The sequence below is a fragment of the Petromyzon marinus genome, chromosome 69 (assembly GCF_048934315.1).
Source record: "Petromyzon marinus isolate PM22_M1 ecotype Great Lakes invasive population chromosome 69, UKy_Petmar_22M1.pri1.0, whole genome shotgun sequence".
Taxonomy (NCBI): Eukaryota; Metazoa; Chordata; class Hyperoartia; order Petromyzontiformes; family Petromyzontidae; genus Petromyzon; species Petromyzon marinus.
The window spans coordinates 1,815,343-1,834,612 of record NC_133735.1 but is presented as its reverse complement, the minus strand read 5'-3'; the positions used below and the strand labels follow the sequence as shown (position 1 = coordinate 1,834,612).

At 55.4% G+C, this 19,270-nt stretch overlaps 2 protein-coding genes across 2 annotated transcripts in view; one reads left to right on the top strand and one right to left on the bottom strand.

Moving 5' to 3' along the window:
* Positions 1-954: 954 nt before the first annotated feature.
* Positions 955-10,225, bottom strand: PSMG4 (proteasome assembly chaperone 4; the record flags this gene model as incomplete). Its single annotated transcript, XM_032944696.2, has 4 exons — positions 955-3,586; positions 8,236-8,311; positions 8,643-8,803; positions 10,069-10,225. Coding segments are annotated over 4 exons (516 nt in total), but the record flags the coding sequence as incomplete, so codon positions are not given.
* Positions 10,226-16,328: 6,103 nt separating this feature from the next.
* LOC116937560 (guanine nucleotide-binding protein G(s) subunit alpha) overlaps positions 16,329-19,270 on the top strand; it is a 70,715-nt gene continuing 67,773 nt past the window's right edge. Inside the window, exon 1 of the mRNA XM_076054967.1 lies at positions 16,329-17,983. Within this exon, the coding sequence (XP_075911082.1) occupies positions 17,845-17,983 (139 nt within the window). The 5' untranslated portion in view covers positions 16,329-17,844. The remainder of the gene's footprint in view (positions 17,984-19,270) is intronic.

Below are 19,270 nucleotides of genomic sequence, written 5' to 3'. Positions count from 1 at the left end.
GGCTTTCTTTTGAGCCTCGACCCAATTTGATGCTCAACCAGATGACGCCAAAAAGGCGTCACACAGCTTAAAGACAATGCCACTGTCAAAGTAATGAGGGCTCGGGGTGAGCATCTACATCATTACACCTCCTTTGGTCGAGCACCAATTGGGTCGAGGCTCAAAAGAAAGCCGTCCCTTGGTGTGTACCAATCAGCTTCAAGGACAATGCAACATATTATCATAGTGTGTTTTTGTTTGCATTTCCACTGCAGGTATTGCGGTTAATGCAGTAACATGAATCCTTGTAAAAAGGTTTAAGTTTTGTTGCCAGGAAAAAGGGGAAAACCCCTATTATTATTATATTTTGGTACTGGCAAAGGAGGTCTAATGATGAGGTGTGAAACAAGTTCGACAATATACAATGCGATTGAGGCACCTGCATGTTCTCTAGATACGTAGTGGGGCGCGTGGTTGCTAAGTTGGCCCAAAAACTCAACTTCCTCTTTCGTTTTGATTTCAAGCTGGCGTGACTGCAGTGATTCATATTCTTGGTTCTTTCGTTAAAGTCACGTTGAAGGGAAACAATAAAATATATATGAAACAATTAAATTCTCACGACGTTTCACCTGATGATGACTGTTTGTGTTACAAGTCGAAACGTCGTGAGAATTTTATTGTTATATATATTTTATTACTTTATTGTTTCCCTTCAACGTGACTTTACCGAAAGAACCAAGAATATTCCTCTTTCGTGTTAAACGCTTTCATTTTATTTTACCAGGTAAGGCCCACTGAGCTGCATAGCCCCTTTCCAGAAGCGGCCTGGCTATCACAAATTATATCTCAATTAAGTGGATTATCGTCACATGGAAACTCATAGCAGCCAAACACTCTAAACGCATGTTTATAAATGTGGAGGGGAAAACCGGAGGGACCCGGAGAAAAATCCACACGACCGCAAAACTCCAAATATACAGCAGGCGTCAGGGTTGGGATTTAATCCACGACCTCCTCCATACCGGGCGAGGGAGTCAAAATCTCACAACACCGCCAGTGTTTTGGGACGGCAGTTCACACGCAACGTATAGCAGTAATCAACTACTGCCACGTTTTGTTCATCATACGGCAACTTTATTGTCCGTCTGGAGGCATTTCATTAAGGCGGCGATCTCACCACCAGCTCCCACCCCCCTCCCCCAGAAAAATATCAAGAACTAACCGTAACACCATACCTCCGGTCAGAGAAATACCTACGTCGTGTTAAATGCACTCAAACGTTTGCCACTCGGCTAATAGCATAGTATCGACAAGGCTCGGTTATTGCAACCCACTAAAACCCTACGGGATGTCTGGCAGAAACATTAGCAAGCTGCGGCGTGTACTAAATTCTCCGGCACGTGTGTCGGGACGGGGCACTGCAAGGAACCGACCGTGTCCGTCCGGTTGGCTTTCGGTTCGCCGAACGAACGCGGCTCGCTCATTACGCAACACAAAGGGCTTCCCACAAATGAGCCACAGTACCCCGCCGATCTCGTCAAGGAGGATGAACCCATCGCGCAAACTCCGGTCACCCTCGCAGCGGCTTTTGGCCGGGGCCATCAATCAAAGACGATGGTCGGCACGTCTGCGGCCGTCTGGAACGCTCTTCCTTCCGACATTAGGAAGCCACTGGAGCTATGCATCCCGGTTCATTTCATTTACTTATTTATGTATACGACATGTTGTAAACAAAGGGAAAGAGCATTTAACCGCTGCCCTCTTCCACCCCACCCAGACGCCCCTGGGCATTCTCAATAGAACTCAAGGAAAGTGATGTGATTTGATTCACGAGCCGATTACTATTGTTATTTTAGTTTAGTTTCATTCGTCGATGTTATCGCCGTTTGGTGCCTGCGACACACACACGCACGATGACCGGGGCGGAAAGGGGCTTCCTTCGGTCGGAACTCTCGCAGCTGCGGCGCAAGTTCAATCACCACGGCTGGCTACGTATGGTGCGAAAAAAGTTAAATGCGCGTGCATACATACAAATCGTCACCCCGCCGAACGGTATCGCAGCGGACATATTCCGGTTAATGCTGTGTTATGGGGTTTTTTGTTTTTACTACGGGAGGAAGCCGGAGAACCCACAGGGGAAGCTATGCAGAACGGGGGGAGGGGGGGGATCAGACAAACTCCACTCACTCACTCTGAAAAACAAGGAGGGGATCAGACAAACTGCGCTCAATCTGCAGAACAGTGGGGGAGAGAACACACAAACTAGACTCACTCACAATCTGCAGAACAGTGGGGGAGAGAACACGCTAACTCCACGCATGTGTGGTGAGTCTACAAGTCTCTGTGTGGTGAGTTTTTGGGTCTCTGCATGATGAGTCTATGTGTCTCTGTGGTAAGTCTATGTGTTTCTGTGTGGTGAGTCTATGGGTCTCTGTGTGGTGAGTCTATGGGTCTCTGTGTGGTGAGTCTATGAGTCTCTGTGTGGTGAGTCTATGTGTTTCTGTGTGGTGAGTCTATGTGTCTCTGTGTGATGAGTCTAGGGGTCTCTGCGTGGTGAGTCTATGAGTCTCTGTGTGGTGAGTCTATGCGTTTCTGTGTGGTGAGTCTATGGGTCTCTGTGTGGTGAGTCTATGTGTCTCTGTAAGTCTATGTGTTTCTGTGTGGTGAGTCTATGGGTCTCTGTGTGGTGAGTCTATGGGTCTCTATGTAGTGAGTCTGTGTCTCTGTGTGATGAGTCTATGAGTCTCTGTGTGGTGAGTCTGTGGGTTTCTATGTGGTGAGTCTGTGTGTCTCTATGTAGTGAGTCTATGGGTCTCTATGTAGTGAGTCTGTGTCTCTGTGTGATGAGTCTATGGGTCTCTGTGTGATGAGTCTATGGGTCTCTGTGTGATGAGTCTATGTGTCTCTGTGTGATGAGTCTGTGGGTCTCTATGTGGTGAGTCTATGTGTCTCTATGTGGTGAGTCTATGGGTCTCTATGTGGTGAGTCTATGGGTCTCTGTGTGGTGAGTCTATGGGTCTCTGCGTGGTGAGTCTATGAGTCTCTGTGTGGTGAGTCTATGGGTCTCTGCGTGGTGAGTCTATGAGTCTCTGTGTGGTGAGTCTATGGGTCTCTGTGTGATGAGTCTATGAGTCTCTGTGTGATGAGTCTGTGGGTCTCTGTGGTGAGTCTATGGGTCTCTGTGTGGTGAGTCTATGTGTCTCTGTGTGGTGAGTCTATGTGTCTCTGTGTCGGAGCGGAGTTTCGCGTGACCGTGGGGTTTTTCCCGTCGTCGCACCACCTCCGGTCATCATCTCGGTGGCGGCGGCTCGTTGGCTGGGCCATCGAAACAAGGACGGTGGTCGCCGCGTCGCGAGCTTTCAGGCGCGCTTCCGCGGCCGTCTGGAACGCTCTTCCTTCCGATATTAGGAAGCCACCGGGAGCCGTGCACTTTTATAATCAGTTCCGCGTCGACGGCGACATCGGGGAGCGGCCGACCTCCGACGTCAGAACCTGTCGGGCCTCTGCTCCATCTCGTGCCGCAGCTGCTGCTCCAAAAGCGCCAGCGAGGCCGGGTCGAGCCCGGGCAGGTTCACGCTGGCGAACACCTGCTTGCCCGTGCGCTTGGCTGCAGGCGCGGACACGCGAGTGAGACACGCGAGTGAGACACGCACGAGTGAGACACGCGAGTGAGACACACACACGTGAGACACACACGTGAGACACACACACGTGAGACACACAGAAGTGAGACACACACGTGACACACACGTGACACACACACACGTGAGACACACACACAAGTGAGACACACACACGTGAGACACACACGTGAGACACACACACGTGAGACACACAGAAGTGAGACACACACGTGACACACACGTGACACACACACACACGTGAGACACACACAAGTGAGACACACACACGTGAGACACACACACAGTGAGACACACACACAAGTGAGACACACACGAGTGAGACACGCACGAGTGAGACACGCGAGTGAGACACACACACGTGACACACACACACGTGAGACACACACACAAGTGAGACACACACACAAGTGAGACACACACACGTGAGACACACACAGTGAGACACACACACGTGAGACACACACACGTGAGACACACACACGTGAGACACACACGTGACACACACACGTGAGACACACACACGTGAGACACACACAGTGAGACACACACAAGTGAGACACACACACGTGAGACACACACACGTGAGACACACGCACGTGAGACACGCACACGTGACACACACGTGAGACACACACACATGAGACACACACAAGTGAGAAACACACACGTGACACACACACGTGAGACACACACAAGTGAGATACACACACGTGACACACACGTGACACACACACACGTGAGACACACACAGTGAGACACACACACGTGACACACACAAGTGAGACACACGTGGCACACACACGTGACACACATGTGACACACACACGTGACACAAGTGAGACACACACACCTGACACACACACGTGACACACAAGTGAGACACACACACGTGACACACACACGTGACACACACGTGACACACACACGTGACACACACGTGAGACACACACGTGACACACACACGTGACACACACACGTGACACACACGTGAGACACACACACGTGAGACACACACGTGACACACACACGTGAGACACACACACGTGAGACACACACAGTGAGACACACACAAGTGAGACACACACACGTGAGACACACACACGTGAGACACACGCACGTGAGACACGCACACGTGACACACACGTGAGACACACACACATGAGACACACACAAGTGAGAAACACACACGTGACACACACACGTGAGACACACACAAGTGAGATACACACACGTGACACACACGTGACACACACACACGTGAGACACACACAGTGAGACACACACACGTGACACACACAAGTGAGACACACGTGGCACACACACGTGACACACATGTGACACACACACGTGACACAAGTGAGACACACACACCTGACACACACACGTGACACACAAGTGAGACACACACACGTGACACACACACACACGTGACACACACGTGACACACACACGTGACACACACGTGAGACACACACGTGTCACACACACGTGACACACACACGTGACACACACGTGAGACACACACACGTGACACACACGTGAGACACACACACGTGAGACACACACACGTGAGACAAACGTGAGACACACACACGTGACACACACAAGTGAGACACACACACGTGACACACACACGTGACACACACACACGTGACACACACGTGAGACACACACGTGAGACACACACGTGATACACACACACGTGACACACACATGACACACACACGTGACACACACACGTGAGACACACACACGTGACACAAGTGAGACACACACACGTGACACACACACACGTGACACACACACACGTGACACACACAAGTGAGACACACACGTGACACACACGTGACACACACGTGACACACACACGTGACACACACACGTGACACACACACGTGACACAAGTGAGACACACACAGTGACACACACAAGTGACACACACACACGTGACACACACACGTGACACAAGTGAGACACACACAGTGACACACACACGTGAGACACACACACGTGACACACACACGTGAGACACACACACGTGACACACACACGTGACACACACACGTGACACAAGTGAGACACACACAGTGACACACACAAGTGAGACACACACGTGACACACACACGACACACACGTGACACACAAACGTGACACACACACACGTGACACACACACACGTGACACACACACGTGACACACACACGTGACACACACGTGACACACAAGTGAGAGAAAAGTGAGACACACACAAGTGAGACACACACGTGACACACACACGTGACACACACGTGAGACACACACACGTGAGACACACACGTGAGACACACACAGTGACACACACACACGTGAGACACGCATGCACGTCACGCACACATCGGCTTCCAGTTGAGAGTGAGTGTAGTTTGTGTGATCTCCCCCTGTTCTACAGAGTGAGTGGAGTTTGTGTGATCTCCTCCTGTTCTACAGAGTGAGTGAGTGTAGTTTGTGTGATCTCCCCCTGTTCTACAGAGTGAGTGAGTGGAGTTTGTGTGATCTCTCGCTGTTCTACAGAGTGAGTGAGTGGAGTTTGTGTGATCTCCCCCTGTTCTACAGAGTGAGTGGAGTTTGTGTGATCTCCCCCTGTTCTACAGAGTGAGTGGAGTTTGTGTGATCTCCCCCTGTTCTACAGAGTGAGTGAGTGGAGTTTGTGTGATCTCCCCCTGTTCTACAGAGTGAGTGAGTGGAGTTTGTGTGATCTCCCCCTGTTCTACAGAGTGAGCGAGTGGGGTTTGTGTGATCTCCCCCTGTCCTACAGAGTGAGTGGAGTTTGTGTGATCTCCCCCTGTTCTACAGAGTGAGTGAGTTGAGTTTGTGTGATCTCCCCCTGTTCTACAGAGTGAGTGAGTGGAGTTTGTGTGATCTCCCCCTGTACTACAGAGTGAGTGAGTGAGTGGAGTTTGTGTGATCTCCCCCTGTTCTACAGAGTGAGTGAGTGGAGTTTGTGTGATCTCACCCTGTTCTACAGTGTGAGTGGAGTTTGTGTCATCTCCCCCTGTTCTACAGAGTGAGTGAGTGGAGTTTGTGTGATCTCCCCCTGTTCTACAGTGTGAGTAGAGTTTGTGTGATCTCCCCCTGTTCTACAGAGTGAGTGAGTGGAGTTTGTGTGATCTCCCGCTGTTCTACAGAGTGAGTGAGTGGAGTTTGTATGATCTCCCCTTGTTCTACAGAGTGAGTGGAGTTTGTGTGATCTCCCCCTGTACTACAAAGTGAGTTAGTGGAGTTTGTGTGATCTCCTGTTCTACAGAGTGAGTGGAGTTTGTGTGATCTCCCCCTGTTCTATAGAGTGAGTGGAGTTTGTGTAATCTCCCCCTTTTCTACAGAGTGAGTGAGTGGAGTTTGTATGATCTCCCCCTGTTCTACAGAGTGAGTGAGTGGAGTTTGTGTGATCTCCCCCTGTTCTACAGAGTGAGTGAGTGGAGTTTGTGTGATCTCCCGCTGTTCTACAGAGTGAGTGAGTGGAGTTTGTATGATCTCCCCTTGTTCTACAGAGTGAGTGGAGTTTGTGTGATCTCCCCCTGTACTACAAAGTGAGTTAGTGGAGTTTGTGTGATCTCCTGTTCTACAGAGTGAGTGGAGTTTGTGTGATCTCCCCCTGTTCTATAGAGTGAGTGGAGTTTGTGTAATCTCCCCCTTTTCTACAGAGTGAGTGAGTGGAGTTTGTATGATCTCCCCCTGTTCTACTGAGTGAGTGAGTGGAGTTTGTGTGATCTCCCCCTGTTCTACAGAGTGAGCGAGTGGAGTTTGTGTGATCGCCCCCTGTTCTAGAGTGAGTGAGTGGAGTTTATATGATCTCCCCCTGTTCAACAGAGTGAGTGGAGTTTGTGTGATCTCCCCCTGTTCTACAGAGTGAGTGGAGTTTGTGTGATCTCCCCCTGTTCTACAGAGTGAGTGAGTGGAGTTTGTATGATCTCCCCTTGTTCTACAGAGTGAGTGGAGTTTGTGTGATCTCCCCCTGTACTACAAAGTGAGTTAGTGGAGTTTGTGTGATCTCCTCCTGTTCTCCAGAGTGAGTGGAGTTTGTGTGATCTCCCCCTGTACTACAAAGTGAGTTAGTGGAGTTTGTGTGATCTCCTCCTGTTCTACAGAGTGAGTGGAGTTTGTGTGATCTCCCCCTGTTCTATAGAGTGAGTGGAGTTTGTGTGATCTCTCCCCCTGTTCTACAGAGTGAGTGTAGTTTATATGATCTCCCCCTGTTCTACAGAGTGAGTGAGTTGTGTGATCTCCCCCTGTTCTACAGAGTGAGTGAGTGGAGTTTGTGTGATCTCCCCCTGTTCTACACCGTGAGTGAGTGGGATATGAACCCTGTGACCCGAGTTGAATTCCTACTCACAACCAATAACAGTGACGGATATCTGAACTGTTCCTCGGCCTTTTCTACGTCGGAGTACCTGGTGCTTGCCACAAATGAACCATAATACCTTGCTGATCTCACTGTGATTGTTTGGGGATCTAGGGTGAGGGTCTGGGGGTCCAAGGTAAGGGTTTGGGGGTCCAGGGTGAGGGTTTGGGGGTCCAGGGTGAGGGTTTGGGGGTCCAGGGTGAGGGTTTGGGGGTCCAGGATGAGGGGCTCACCCAGGCGCTGGGCGAGGGCACAGGAGAACCCCTCGGCGTGGTCTCCCAGCAGCGAGCTGCCAATCGGCATCGTGTCCTGCACGGGAGACACGGGGAGACGGAGGGAGGCACGGGGAGACACGGGGAGATGCGGGGAGACACGCGGAGACAGAGGGAGGCATGGGGAGGTACGGGAGACGCAGGGAGGCAGGGACAGGGAGACAGGGCGGGAGACATGAGGGACATCGGCTCTATCCACCACCAACACCAGCGAGCTGGGCTTGTCAGATTTCGTCTGCACTATGATAATGCGTTCCGAGAGGAGTGTGCGAGGCAGGACCGTGTGCACGAGACAGTCGGGGTTCTGTGCGCGAGCCAGACAGGCGTGCGCGTGTGGGAGTCGCGGGCTAAGCGCCCCACAGTCTCACCAGGCGAGTGGCGAGCGCCACCGCAAGCGCGGAGAGGCGCGGGTCTCCCCTCTCCCCGAGCCACAGCAGCAGGGAGCCCGGCAGGGAGATGCCGAGCGCCTCCACGGGCCGATCCCTCACGCACAGCGAGAAGGAGTGGATGCCCAGGCGGCTCCCGGGCCCTTTGGGCAGCAAGGCCTCGGGTAAGTGAGCCAACGGCTCAGGGGCATTGGCTGATGCATTTGGGGCATGGGCTAACGGCTCAGGGGCATTGGCTAATGTGTTAGGGGCCTGGGCTAATGTGTTAGGGGCATGGGCTAATGTATTAGGGGCATTGGCTAATGTGTTAGGGGCATTGGCTAATTCATTAGGGGCATTGGCTAATGTATTAGGGGCATTGGCTGTATTAGGGGTATTGGCTAATGTATTAGGGGTATGGGCTAATACATGAGGGGCATTGGCTAATGTATTAGAGGCAGAGGCATTGGCTACCCTCTCAGAAGCATTGGCCAGTGTATGAGGGGCAATAGCCAATGCCTCAGGGGCATTGGCTAGCACATGAGGGGCATTGGATAACGCACGCGGGGCATTGGCAAGTGTGCCGGGGGCATTGGCCAATGAGTGAGGAACAGGGGCGTTGGCCAATGAGTGAGGAGCAGGGGCGTTGGCCAATGAGTGAGGAGCAGGGGCGTTGGCCAATGAGTGAGGAGCAGGGGCGTTGGCCAATGTGTGAAGAGCAGGGGCGTTGGCCAATGTGTGAGGAGCAGGGGCGTTGGCCAATGTGTGAGGAGCAGGGGCATTGGCCAATGTGTGAGGAGCAGGGGCGTTGGCCAATGTGTGAGCAGGGGCGTTGGCCAATGAGTGAGGAGCAGGGGCGTTGGCCAATGAGTGAGGAGCAGGGGCGTTGGCCAATGAGTGAGGAGCAGGGGCGTTGGCCAATGAGTGAGGAGCAGGGGCGTTGGCCAATGAGTGAGGAGCAGGGGCATTGGCCAATGAGTGAGGAGCAGGGGCATTGGCCAATGAGTGAGGAGCAGGGGCATTGGTCAATGAGTGAGGAGCAGGGGCATTGGCCAATGCATTGGGGGCATTCGCAGTCTGAGGGGCATTGGCCAATGCATCGGGGGCGTTGGCAGGCGCACCTGGAGCATTGGCGAGTGGGGCATGGGCTAACGGCTCAGTAGCATTGGCTAATGTGTTAGGGGCATGGGCTAATGTGTTAGGGGCATGGGCTAATGTATTAGGGGCATTGGCTACTAATATCTCGTCGGAGGCGTTTGCAGGGGCATTGGCTGCGTGAGGGGCATTGGCCAACGCACTGGGGGCATTGGCCAAGGTGCCAGCGAGGGCGTCGGTGAAGGCAGCGGGGAGGGCATTGGCGGGCCGGGCATTGTTGGCGAGCGTGTGGGGGGCATTGGCCAGAGGAGTAGGGGATGATGACATGACTGACCGATCGGATCAAATGAACGCGGCGCTCCCCTTTGCTTGATGCGAGGCCTCGAAATGGTTGGAACCGTCGCCTCACGGCAGATTAATTTTGGATATTGGCGTTGCTGATTTGTGGAGGCGGTATATAAAAACAAAAGCAACGTGTCTATAAGCGTGTTTTAAGAATAAACGGAGACGCGAAGAAGTTTGCGGGTTTTGTAAATCCTCAACGCGACCCCAGGCCGAGGCTCGTGACTGAAAAAGTTTACCTCAGGAAATTGAGCAGGTTCCCGTTATTACCCCTCGGCGATTTAACGTTTCCACCCACCGAACACGTCAAGCATTTGAACGTTTAAACGCAAGCGCGCAGGGGGATAAGATTATTTTAAAAATAAATGTAACAAAAAAAACCGGTCAACTTGAAGAGAGCCTTCGACGCCAGGCCCTGGACTCCTCCCGCCAAAAAGACGTCACGAGCGCTGCGTGCGTGGTTGACGTCACACGTCAAGCAGCGGAGTGTCAGTCGTGCGTCATGACTTCACGCCGTAAAAATAATATCCTTGCGTCGTTACGTCACGACGGTAAGGGATGCGGAAGCGAATGTCGTTGCGTCTTGACGGTCAGGACGTGAGATGATGAACAAGCCTGCGATGCGTAGTGACGTCACGACGTTCATGTGTCCGATCCGTCAGCGTCATGACGTCACGACGTCTGGGGGGGAGGGGGACAGGTACCTATTTCAGCCGCCCTCGCCTCCACGGCGATTCAATACTTGTATGACGTAATCGCGTAAGCCCGTTTCCGTTGCGTAATGACGCCGGGTTACGATCTACGCGTATCAGCCATGACGTCACGACGCACTCTGCCCGCGAGGGGAGCCCCCTCCCCTCGCGGGCAGAGTGCGTCGTGACATCATGACGCTCGTGAGGTCATCGCATAGGGCATAAATATCGTTACGTCGTGACGCCACGGCGCCTGTCGGCAGAGTGCGTCGTGACGTCCCGAATGTGCGTGACGTAATCGCGCAGGCCCTGTCGTGGGTGCCGCCGTCCTCGACTTACGGACGCAATTGGTTCGTAAGTCGAACAGGCCGTAAGTCGGAACACCACAATGTAACTGCATTTGAATGGACAGAGGGTGATTGTTATGAAATGCGTTACGGTTCACCGAAAAAGTTGCAGCATTGTTAAAACTCATAAATAAGAATAAGTGTTGTATATGTGCACGTAACACTGTGCGATACTGTGTGTGGTAAATAAAACATCAAATAAAGTAACATTAACCAAAAAAGAAAAATCCGTTTCATTTTCACTTGAGTCCCGATGCCGGCTTGCGAGTCGGAAGGGGCGTTAGGCGTTGCCGCAATTGGACACGGACACACAAAGACAAAGATCCCCCGTATAGCCTGTACAGACTGTTGGGGCAAGTGCTGTTAACGAGCACATATATTTGAGGCAGAGTCGACCTAGGGGAGGCCCGGGACCGGTTCAGATAATCGTCACCGGGTGTTTGGCCGTGAGCGGGAATTGAAGTCGGACCGCCGGGTTCGTAGCGCAGCGTAGCGCTAACCGCTACACCGCCGCTCCCCCAGTAGCACACGCCATTCGCCACTCGGTGACGGTGATGTCACCACGGCGCCTGTGCCAGGCTAGGTGCACTTTGAGCCGACGTGAAGTGTCGAAGGACTCGCTGACAGGCAGAGGTCTCGGGACAGACCCAGCGTGTGCCACTGGTTGGCTGACTGTACCCCCCTGCCGTGCCAACTTGCTGCGCTTTAGCCGCCCGGCGCTCCGCTCGTTGTTGTGAGCGTCGCTCCTCCGCCCTCCGTTGTTGTTGGAGGGCGACTGCCTCCAACTGCCCAGTAGCATCCTTCACGAGCCTCCTCCACAGAGGCCGATCTTGACACCGCTGGTACCGGTCATCGGCAAGTCCACTCAGCTCCACGTCCTCCTGTACCACATCACTCCGTCTCTTCTCTAGCCCGTGCCGCGCCCGTTTAGCCCCCTCGATCCGGCCAAACAAAAGCTGCTTGGGCATGCGGTGGCCGGGCGTGCGGGCCACATGACCCCAAACACACGCTCACAAACACTCGCTCCGAGCGGATGCTGTGACCCATTACATCTTGCGGAGGATCGCTCCGCCGAACACAACAGTTCCAGTTCGCAATGCAATGTAAAAAAAAACATTTTAAAATATCACTGAAGCTGGTTCGTAAGTACGGATGTTCGCAAGTCGTGCGCTCGTAAGTCAGGTACTGCCTATACAGTAATACCTCGATGTGTGGATAAACAACAAAACGAAGTTTCAATAGAACTAACTTTGGATTTATTTCCATTTACTTTACAGGGAAAGCTAAAAACAAATAAGTAAAATGATGAATAAATACACTAACATTAAATGTTATACAGTCAGTCCTCGATTTACGATCAAAATTCCTTCCTGAGACACGTTCGTAATTGGGAACAGAATAATGTCCTGCATTGATATGCCCATGCGATCAGTGGTATGAATGGGGCCATGGTTTCTCCACTGCTGGATAGAGCCGTAGTCTCACCCAAGGGGAGGGAGGGGTCACGTGGGGGTCACGGGACCTCACTCAAGGTGATGGAGGGGTCACGTGGGGGTCACGGGACCTCACCCAAGGGGACGGAGGGGTCACGTGGGGGTCACGGGACCTTACCCAAGGGGAGGGAGGGGTCACGTGGGGGTCACGGGACCTCACTCAAGGGGACGGAGGGGTCACGTGGGGGTCACGGGACCTCACTCAAGGTGATGGAGGGGTCACGTGGGGGGTTACGGGACCTCACTCAAGGTGACGGAGGGGTCACGTGAGGCCACAGGACCTCACCCAAGGGGATGGAGGGGTCACGTGAGGCCACGGGACCTCACCCAAGGGGACGGAGGGGTCACGTGAGGCCACAGGACCTCACCCAAGGGAACGGAGGGGTCACGTGAGGCCACAGGACCTCCCCCAAGTGGACGGAGGGGTCACGTGGGGGTCACGGGACCTCACCCAAGGGGACGGAGGGGTCACGTGAGGCCACAGGACCTCGCCCAAGGGGACGGAGGGGTCACGTGAGGCCACAGGACCTCGCCCAAGGGGACGGAGGGGTCACGTGAGGCCACAGGACCTCACTCAAAGGGACGGAGGGATCACGTGAGGCCACAGGACCTCACCCAAGGGGACGGAGGGGTCACATGGGGGTCACGGGACCTCACCCAATGAGACAGAGGGGTCACGGTGATATGTGATTGGTGGCTGAAGATGAGGTGAAAGGGTTGAGGGACGGGAATTGGAGAGGGGATTGTGGGAATGACAGTGAACGTCGGAATAAGGACAAGAGGAAAGTGCTGTGGATGAAGGAGGGAGCTGTGGATGAAGGAGGGAGCTGTGGACAGAGGGAGCTGTGGATGAAGGAGAGAGCTGTGGGTGAAGGAGGGAGCTGTGGGTGAAGGAGGGAGCTGTGGGTGAAGGAGGGAGCTGTGGGTGAAGGAGGGAGCTGTGGGTGAAGGAGGGAGCTGTGGGTGAAGGAGGGAGCTGTGGGTGAAGGAGGGAGCTGTGGGTGAAGGAGGGAGCTGTGGGTGAAGGAGGGAGCTGTGGATGAAGGAGGGAGCTGTGGGTGAAGGAGGGAGCTGTGGAGACAGATGACAGGGATGTCATCTGTCTCCTACATAATTTAAGATATTTTTTGACCACGTACTTGGAGAATATTTTCATGGCTGTACCCAAGGAATTTCCATCTGGTACAGATACCACGGGGAAGCTGATCGATGCCAGAGTGCGGTCCAGGGATGGATCCCTGTTGGTCAACCATGTTACGTATGTTGATGATCTGGTGATTGCTGCTCACTCAGAGAGGAACTTGGAGCGTGGCACTAAGAGGTGGGACCTCACCATCAACCCCACCAAAACTAAACGCCTGCCTGGGTATTTTATGCCATCAAACGTCCCACTTCCTCATTTAATGATGGAGCAGTTGTGGAAAGAGTGGAGCAGTTCCCGTACCTGGGCAGTGTGCCAACCACCACTCTTTTCATCAGCCGCGTAACGCCGCTTTGTGGAAGCCACCTGGCTCCGTCGCTCCATACATCGCTCCGGGTCTTCTCGGCCACAGTCGCGCGGACTCTTCCAATGGAACATCTGCGTCGGATGGAAAACAATTCGGGCTGGCGGCCTACCTGTGCTCGATCCCCTGAAGGTTCTGGACAGAGTCCCATCATCGGTGAAATCCTCCCGCAAAGCGACGACGCATTGGCTTGGGTCACGTATAGCACACACGCACACGCATGCCCAGCCACCGCATTGACAAGCAGCTTCTGCTTGGCCAGGTGGAGGGGGTAAATGGGCACGGCACGGGCTAGAGAAGCAATCGAGTGACGTTGTTTTGCAGGACGTGAGCAGATTCACCGATGACCGGTGCCAGCGGTGTCAAGATTGGCGTCTGTAGAGGAGGTGGCTCGTAATGGACGCTCCTGGGAAGTTGGAGGCAGCCGTCCTCCAACAAGGAGCGGAGGTCGGAGGAGCGACGCTCACAACAACGAACGGAGGGCCGGGCGGCTAAAACGCAGCGAGGTGGCGCAGTAGGGGGCACAGGTGGTGCGTCTGCGAGTCATCTCAGTAAACCAGGGACGTGTGGGTCAGGGGAGGCAGGCGAGGCACAGCCTCACCTGTTAATACTCCAATTAAAATAGCTGTTACGAGAAGTAAAAAATATTGAGCTCAAAATTACGATTTTTTTTCCCCACTGATCTGTGTTACAGGTGTCATTTCTGTACGATTCCAGTCATTTTTATGGTCAAAATCGCCAAATTTGCGGAGCTCCGCTGCAAATACAGGGAGACGACGAGAGGTGAGGCGGCGGCGAGCTCAGCCTCCCCTGTGATTGCGCAACCCCACAGTAACTGGATGGAGCGCGGGCAATAAGCGTGTGCCTGTTACTATCTCTCTGTGTGTCACAAATGCAATGATTGTAGACCCCTTCATGTCATGTCCTCGCCTTCCATACTCCAGGTAACTTATTTCACGTACGTGTATAAAGATATTTAGGCTCGCTGGTCTCGTCATGAAACTGCAATGAAAAAGCACCAGGGGAGGCAGCTATCACATCTGCCTCACTGAGGGGGGGCGTGTCAGACACGCCCCCCTTCAGTGAGGACACGCCCCCCCAGCCATTGACCTCGTCACTGCAGTAAACCGACAGCACCTGCAGGGTCTGTCCCGTCACCTCCTGCCAGCATGAAGCCTTCGACACTTCACGTGGTGGCCTCAAAGTGCACCTAGCCTGGCACAAGGGCCGGAGTGTCGTCAACGACACTTATTGGGCGAATGGCGGCTGTCGTTGTTTGGGTGGGAGGGGGTGGCTTGTGGGCATGTGGAGGGCTGGCAGGCTGGTGGGTGGTGGGGGAGGGTGACTGGTGGGAGGGTGGGTGGGGGGCTGGTTGGTGGGTGGGTGGGGGGCTGGTGGGTGGATGGGTGGGGGGCTGGATGGTGGATGGGCGGGGCGGGGCTTATGTTCCGGGCATGCCCCACGTCTTCCCCACCAACACCTCCCCCCCACCTCCTTCCTCACCACCTCCACCCCCCACCACCTCCACCCTCCCACCCCCCACTCACCACCCCCCCCACCCTGCCAGCCCTACCCACCTCTGCCCCCACACTCCTCCACTCACCACCACCCTCCCACCCCCCCCACTCACCACCACCCCCCACCTCCACCCCCCCCACCACCTTACCCACCCACCTCCACCCTCCCACCCCCCCACTCACCACCACCCCCCACCACCTCTCCCACCCACCTCCACCCTCCCCCCCCACCCCCCCCCACCTCCACCCACATTCCCACTCATCACCACCCCCCACCCACCCCCCCACTCACCACCCCCCTCCCCACCACCCTGCCAGCCCCACCCACCGCTGCCACCACCACACCCCCCACTCACCACCACCCTCCAACCCCCCACTCACCACCACCCCCCCACCTCCACTCCCCCCCACCACCTCACCCACCCCTCCACTCACCACCCCCTCCACCACCTCTCCCACCCACCTCCACCCTCCCACCCCACTCACACCCCCCCCACCTCCACTCACATTCCCACTCATCACCACCCACCACCTCACCCACCCACCCCTCCACTCACCACCCCCCCACCCACCACCTCTCCCCCCCCCCCACTCACCACCCCCCCCCACCCACCACCTCACTCACCCCCCACCCACCTCCCTCCCCCCACTCACCACTCCCTCCCACCCTGCCAGCCCCACCCACCGCTGCCACCACCACCACCACCACCACACCCCCCACTCGCCCAAGTTAAACGCGCAGTGGCCGCTGAGGTGCTCACCGCCGCCACCACCACCACCATTAACAACCCCGGAGCAGCCCAGCAACAACTTGCTACTCCGTTTCTGAGCACCGACAGCGTCGCTTCGTGTTTCGGTTCGCGCGTTTGATTTGTTTATTAAGATCGAATTGCGTTCGATTTGTTCGTCGAGATCGAAACGTTCCCCGCGTTGTCGGCGGTCGGCGATGCAACCGCAGTCGGCGGCCAGCGGCTGAGGCGTTTTCATTTCGTCGTGGTAAACAATCGATCAGCTGTGATAATTGTTAAATAGCAGCAGCAGCAGTCGTTACTACAACAACAACAACAATTATTATAATTGTTATTAAACCGGACGGACGCTGTGGCTGGTGCTAGGTGAGGCTTGTGCTAGGCCGCAAGGCCCGTCTCCTCCTCCTCCATCATCATCAACAACAGCGTCAACAAATGCGAGTAGGGCCACCTCGTCAGCACCTCATCCACCACCTCCACCACCTCCTCCTCCCACCACGAATCGACCCTCATCGCGGCGGGCCCCGCGTCTCTCTGCCTGGATCCGTATCCGCCGCCGCCGCCGCCGCCTCCTCGGCCTAGCCTGGCCACCCTGCCCGCTTGCCTGCCTCCTCCTCCCGCAGCCGCCTCGTCCTCGTCTACCCCCACCACCACCACCGTCTCTCTCCTCCCGCCCGCACCTACACACGCACCTCCAGCCCACTCTTTCACGGCTCCTCGGCCCTCAGCCTGGCCTGGGCTCCCCCCCCACCCCCTGTTAACGCCTACCCACCTCATCTTCATCACCAACGCTTCATCTCGGCCACCCTCTGTGCCATATCATCATCATCATCCTCCTCCTACTACTCCTCCTCGTCGCCATCCTCGCCTGTTCTCTCACCTTCTCTCTCTCCTCTCTCTTCGTCGTCTTAGCCTCGCCTCTCCTCCTCTCTCCTATCGCAGACTCGTCACAATCCTCTTCCCATCATCACCACCATCATCACTAAACCAACACCAACACCACCACCGCCGAGTATCAGCGGTGGTTGCCGTAAGGTGGGGGGCTAAGTAGGGGCCACGGGGGTCGCTCCCTACTAACCCCCCCCCACCACCAACCCCTTACACCACCAACCCCTTACACCACCACCACCACCACCAACCCCTTACACCACCACCACCACTACCACCACCAACCCCTTACACCACTACCACCACCAACCCCCTTACACCACCACCACCTTGCTACCCCCTGCTGCTGCTGCTGCCCCTGCTGCTGCTGGCTGCCCCTGCTGCCCCTGGCTGCCGCTGCTGCTGCCCCTGGCTGCCGCTGCTGCTGCCCCTGGCTGCCGCTGCTGCTGCTTCCCCTGGCTGCTGCTGCTGCCCCTGGCTGCCGCTGCTGCCCCTGGCTGCTGCTGCTGCCCTGTCCGGCCGGGTCGCCTCGCCGCCTCCTGCGACTCCCCGTGGTGACGTCTCGCTGGCCGCCGCAATGGGCTGTCTGGGCCACGGCAAGACGGAGGATCAGCTGAACGACGAGAAAGCGCAACGCGAGGCGAACAAGAAGATCGAGAAGCAGCTGCAGAAGGACAAGCAGCTGTACCGCGCCACGCACCGCCTGCTGCTGCTGGGTACGTGGGACGCAGCGGGGACACACGGGGACACACGCAGAGCAACAGAGACACGCAGAGCAACAGAGACACGCGGAGACACGCAGACCAACAGAGACACGCAGAGCAACAGAGACACGCGGAGACACGCGGAGCAGCAGAGACACGCGGAGCAGCAGAGACACACAGAGCGACAGAGACACGCAGAGCGACAGAGACACACAGAGCAACAGAGACACACAGAGCGACAGAGACACGCAGAGCAACAGAGACACGCGGAGCAGCAGAGACACGCGGAGCAACAGAGACGCACAGAGACACACAGCAACAGAGACACGCAGAGCAACAGAGACACGCAGAGCGACAGAGACACACAGAGCGACAGAGACACGCAGAGCAACAGAGACACGCAGAGCAACAGAGACACGCGGAGCAGCAGAGACACGCGGAGCAACAGAGACACGCGGAGCAACAGAGACACACAGAGACACGCAGAGCGACAGAGACACGCGGAGCAACAGAGACACGCAGAGCAACAGAGACACGCGGAGCAGCAGAGACACGCAGAGCAACAGAGACACGCAGAACAACAGAGAAACGCAGAGCAACAGAGACGCACAGAGACACACAGCAACAGAGCAACAGAGACACACAGAGCGACAGAGACACGCAGAGCAACAGAGACACGCAGAACAACAGAGACACGCAGAGCAGCAGAGACACGCAGAGCAGCAGAGACACACAGAGACACAGAGACACGCAGTGACACGCAGAGCAACAGACACACACAGAGACGCACAGAGACATGCAGAGCGACAGAGACACGTAGAGCGACAGAGACACGCAGAGCAACAGAGACACACAGAGACACACAGAGACACACGGAGACACGCAGAGCAACAGAGACACGCGGAGCGACAGAGACACGCGGAGCGACAGAGACACGCGGAGCAGCAGAGACTCGCGGAGCAACAGAGACACGCAGAGCGACAGAGACACGCGGAGCGACAGAGACACGCGGAGCGACAGAGACACGCGGAGCGACAGAGACACGCGGAGCGACAGAGACACGCGGAGCGGCAGAGACACGCGGAGCGGCAGAGACACGCGGAGCGGCAGAGACACGCAGAGACACGCAGAGCGACAGAGACGCGGAGCGACAGAGACACGCAGAGCGACAGAGACACGCGGAGCGGCAGAGACACGCGGAGCGACAGAGACACGCGGAGCGACAGAGACACACAGAGACACGCAGAGCAACAGAGACACGCAGAGCGACAGAGACACGCAGAGTGACAGAGACACGCA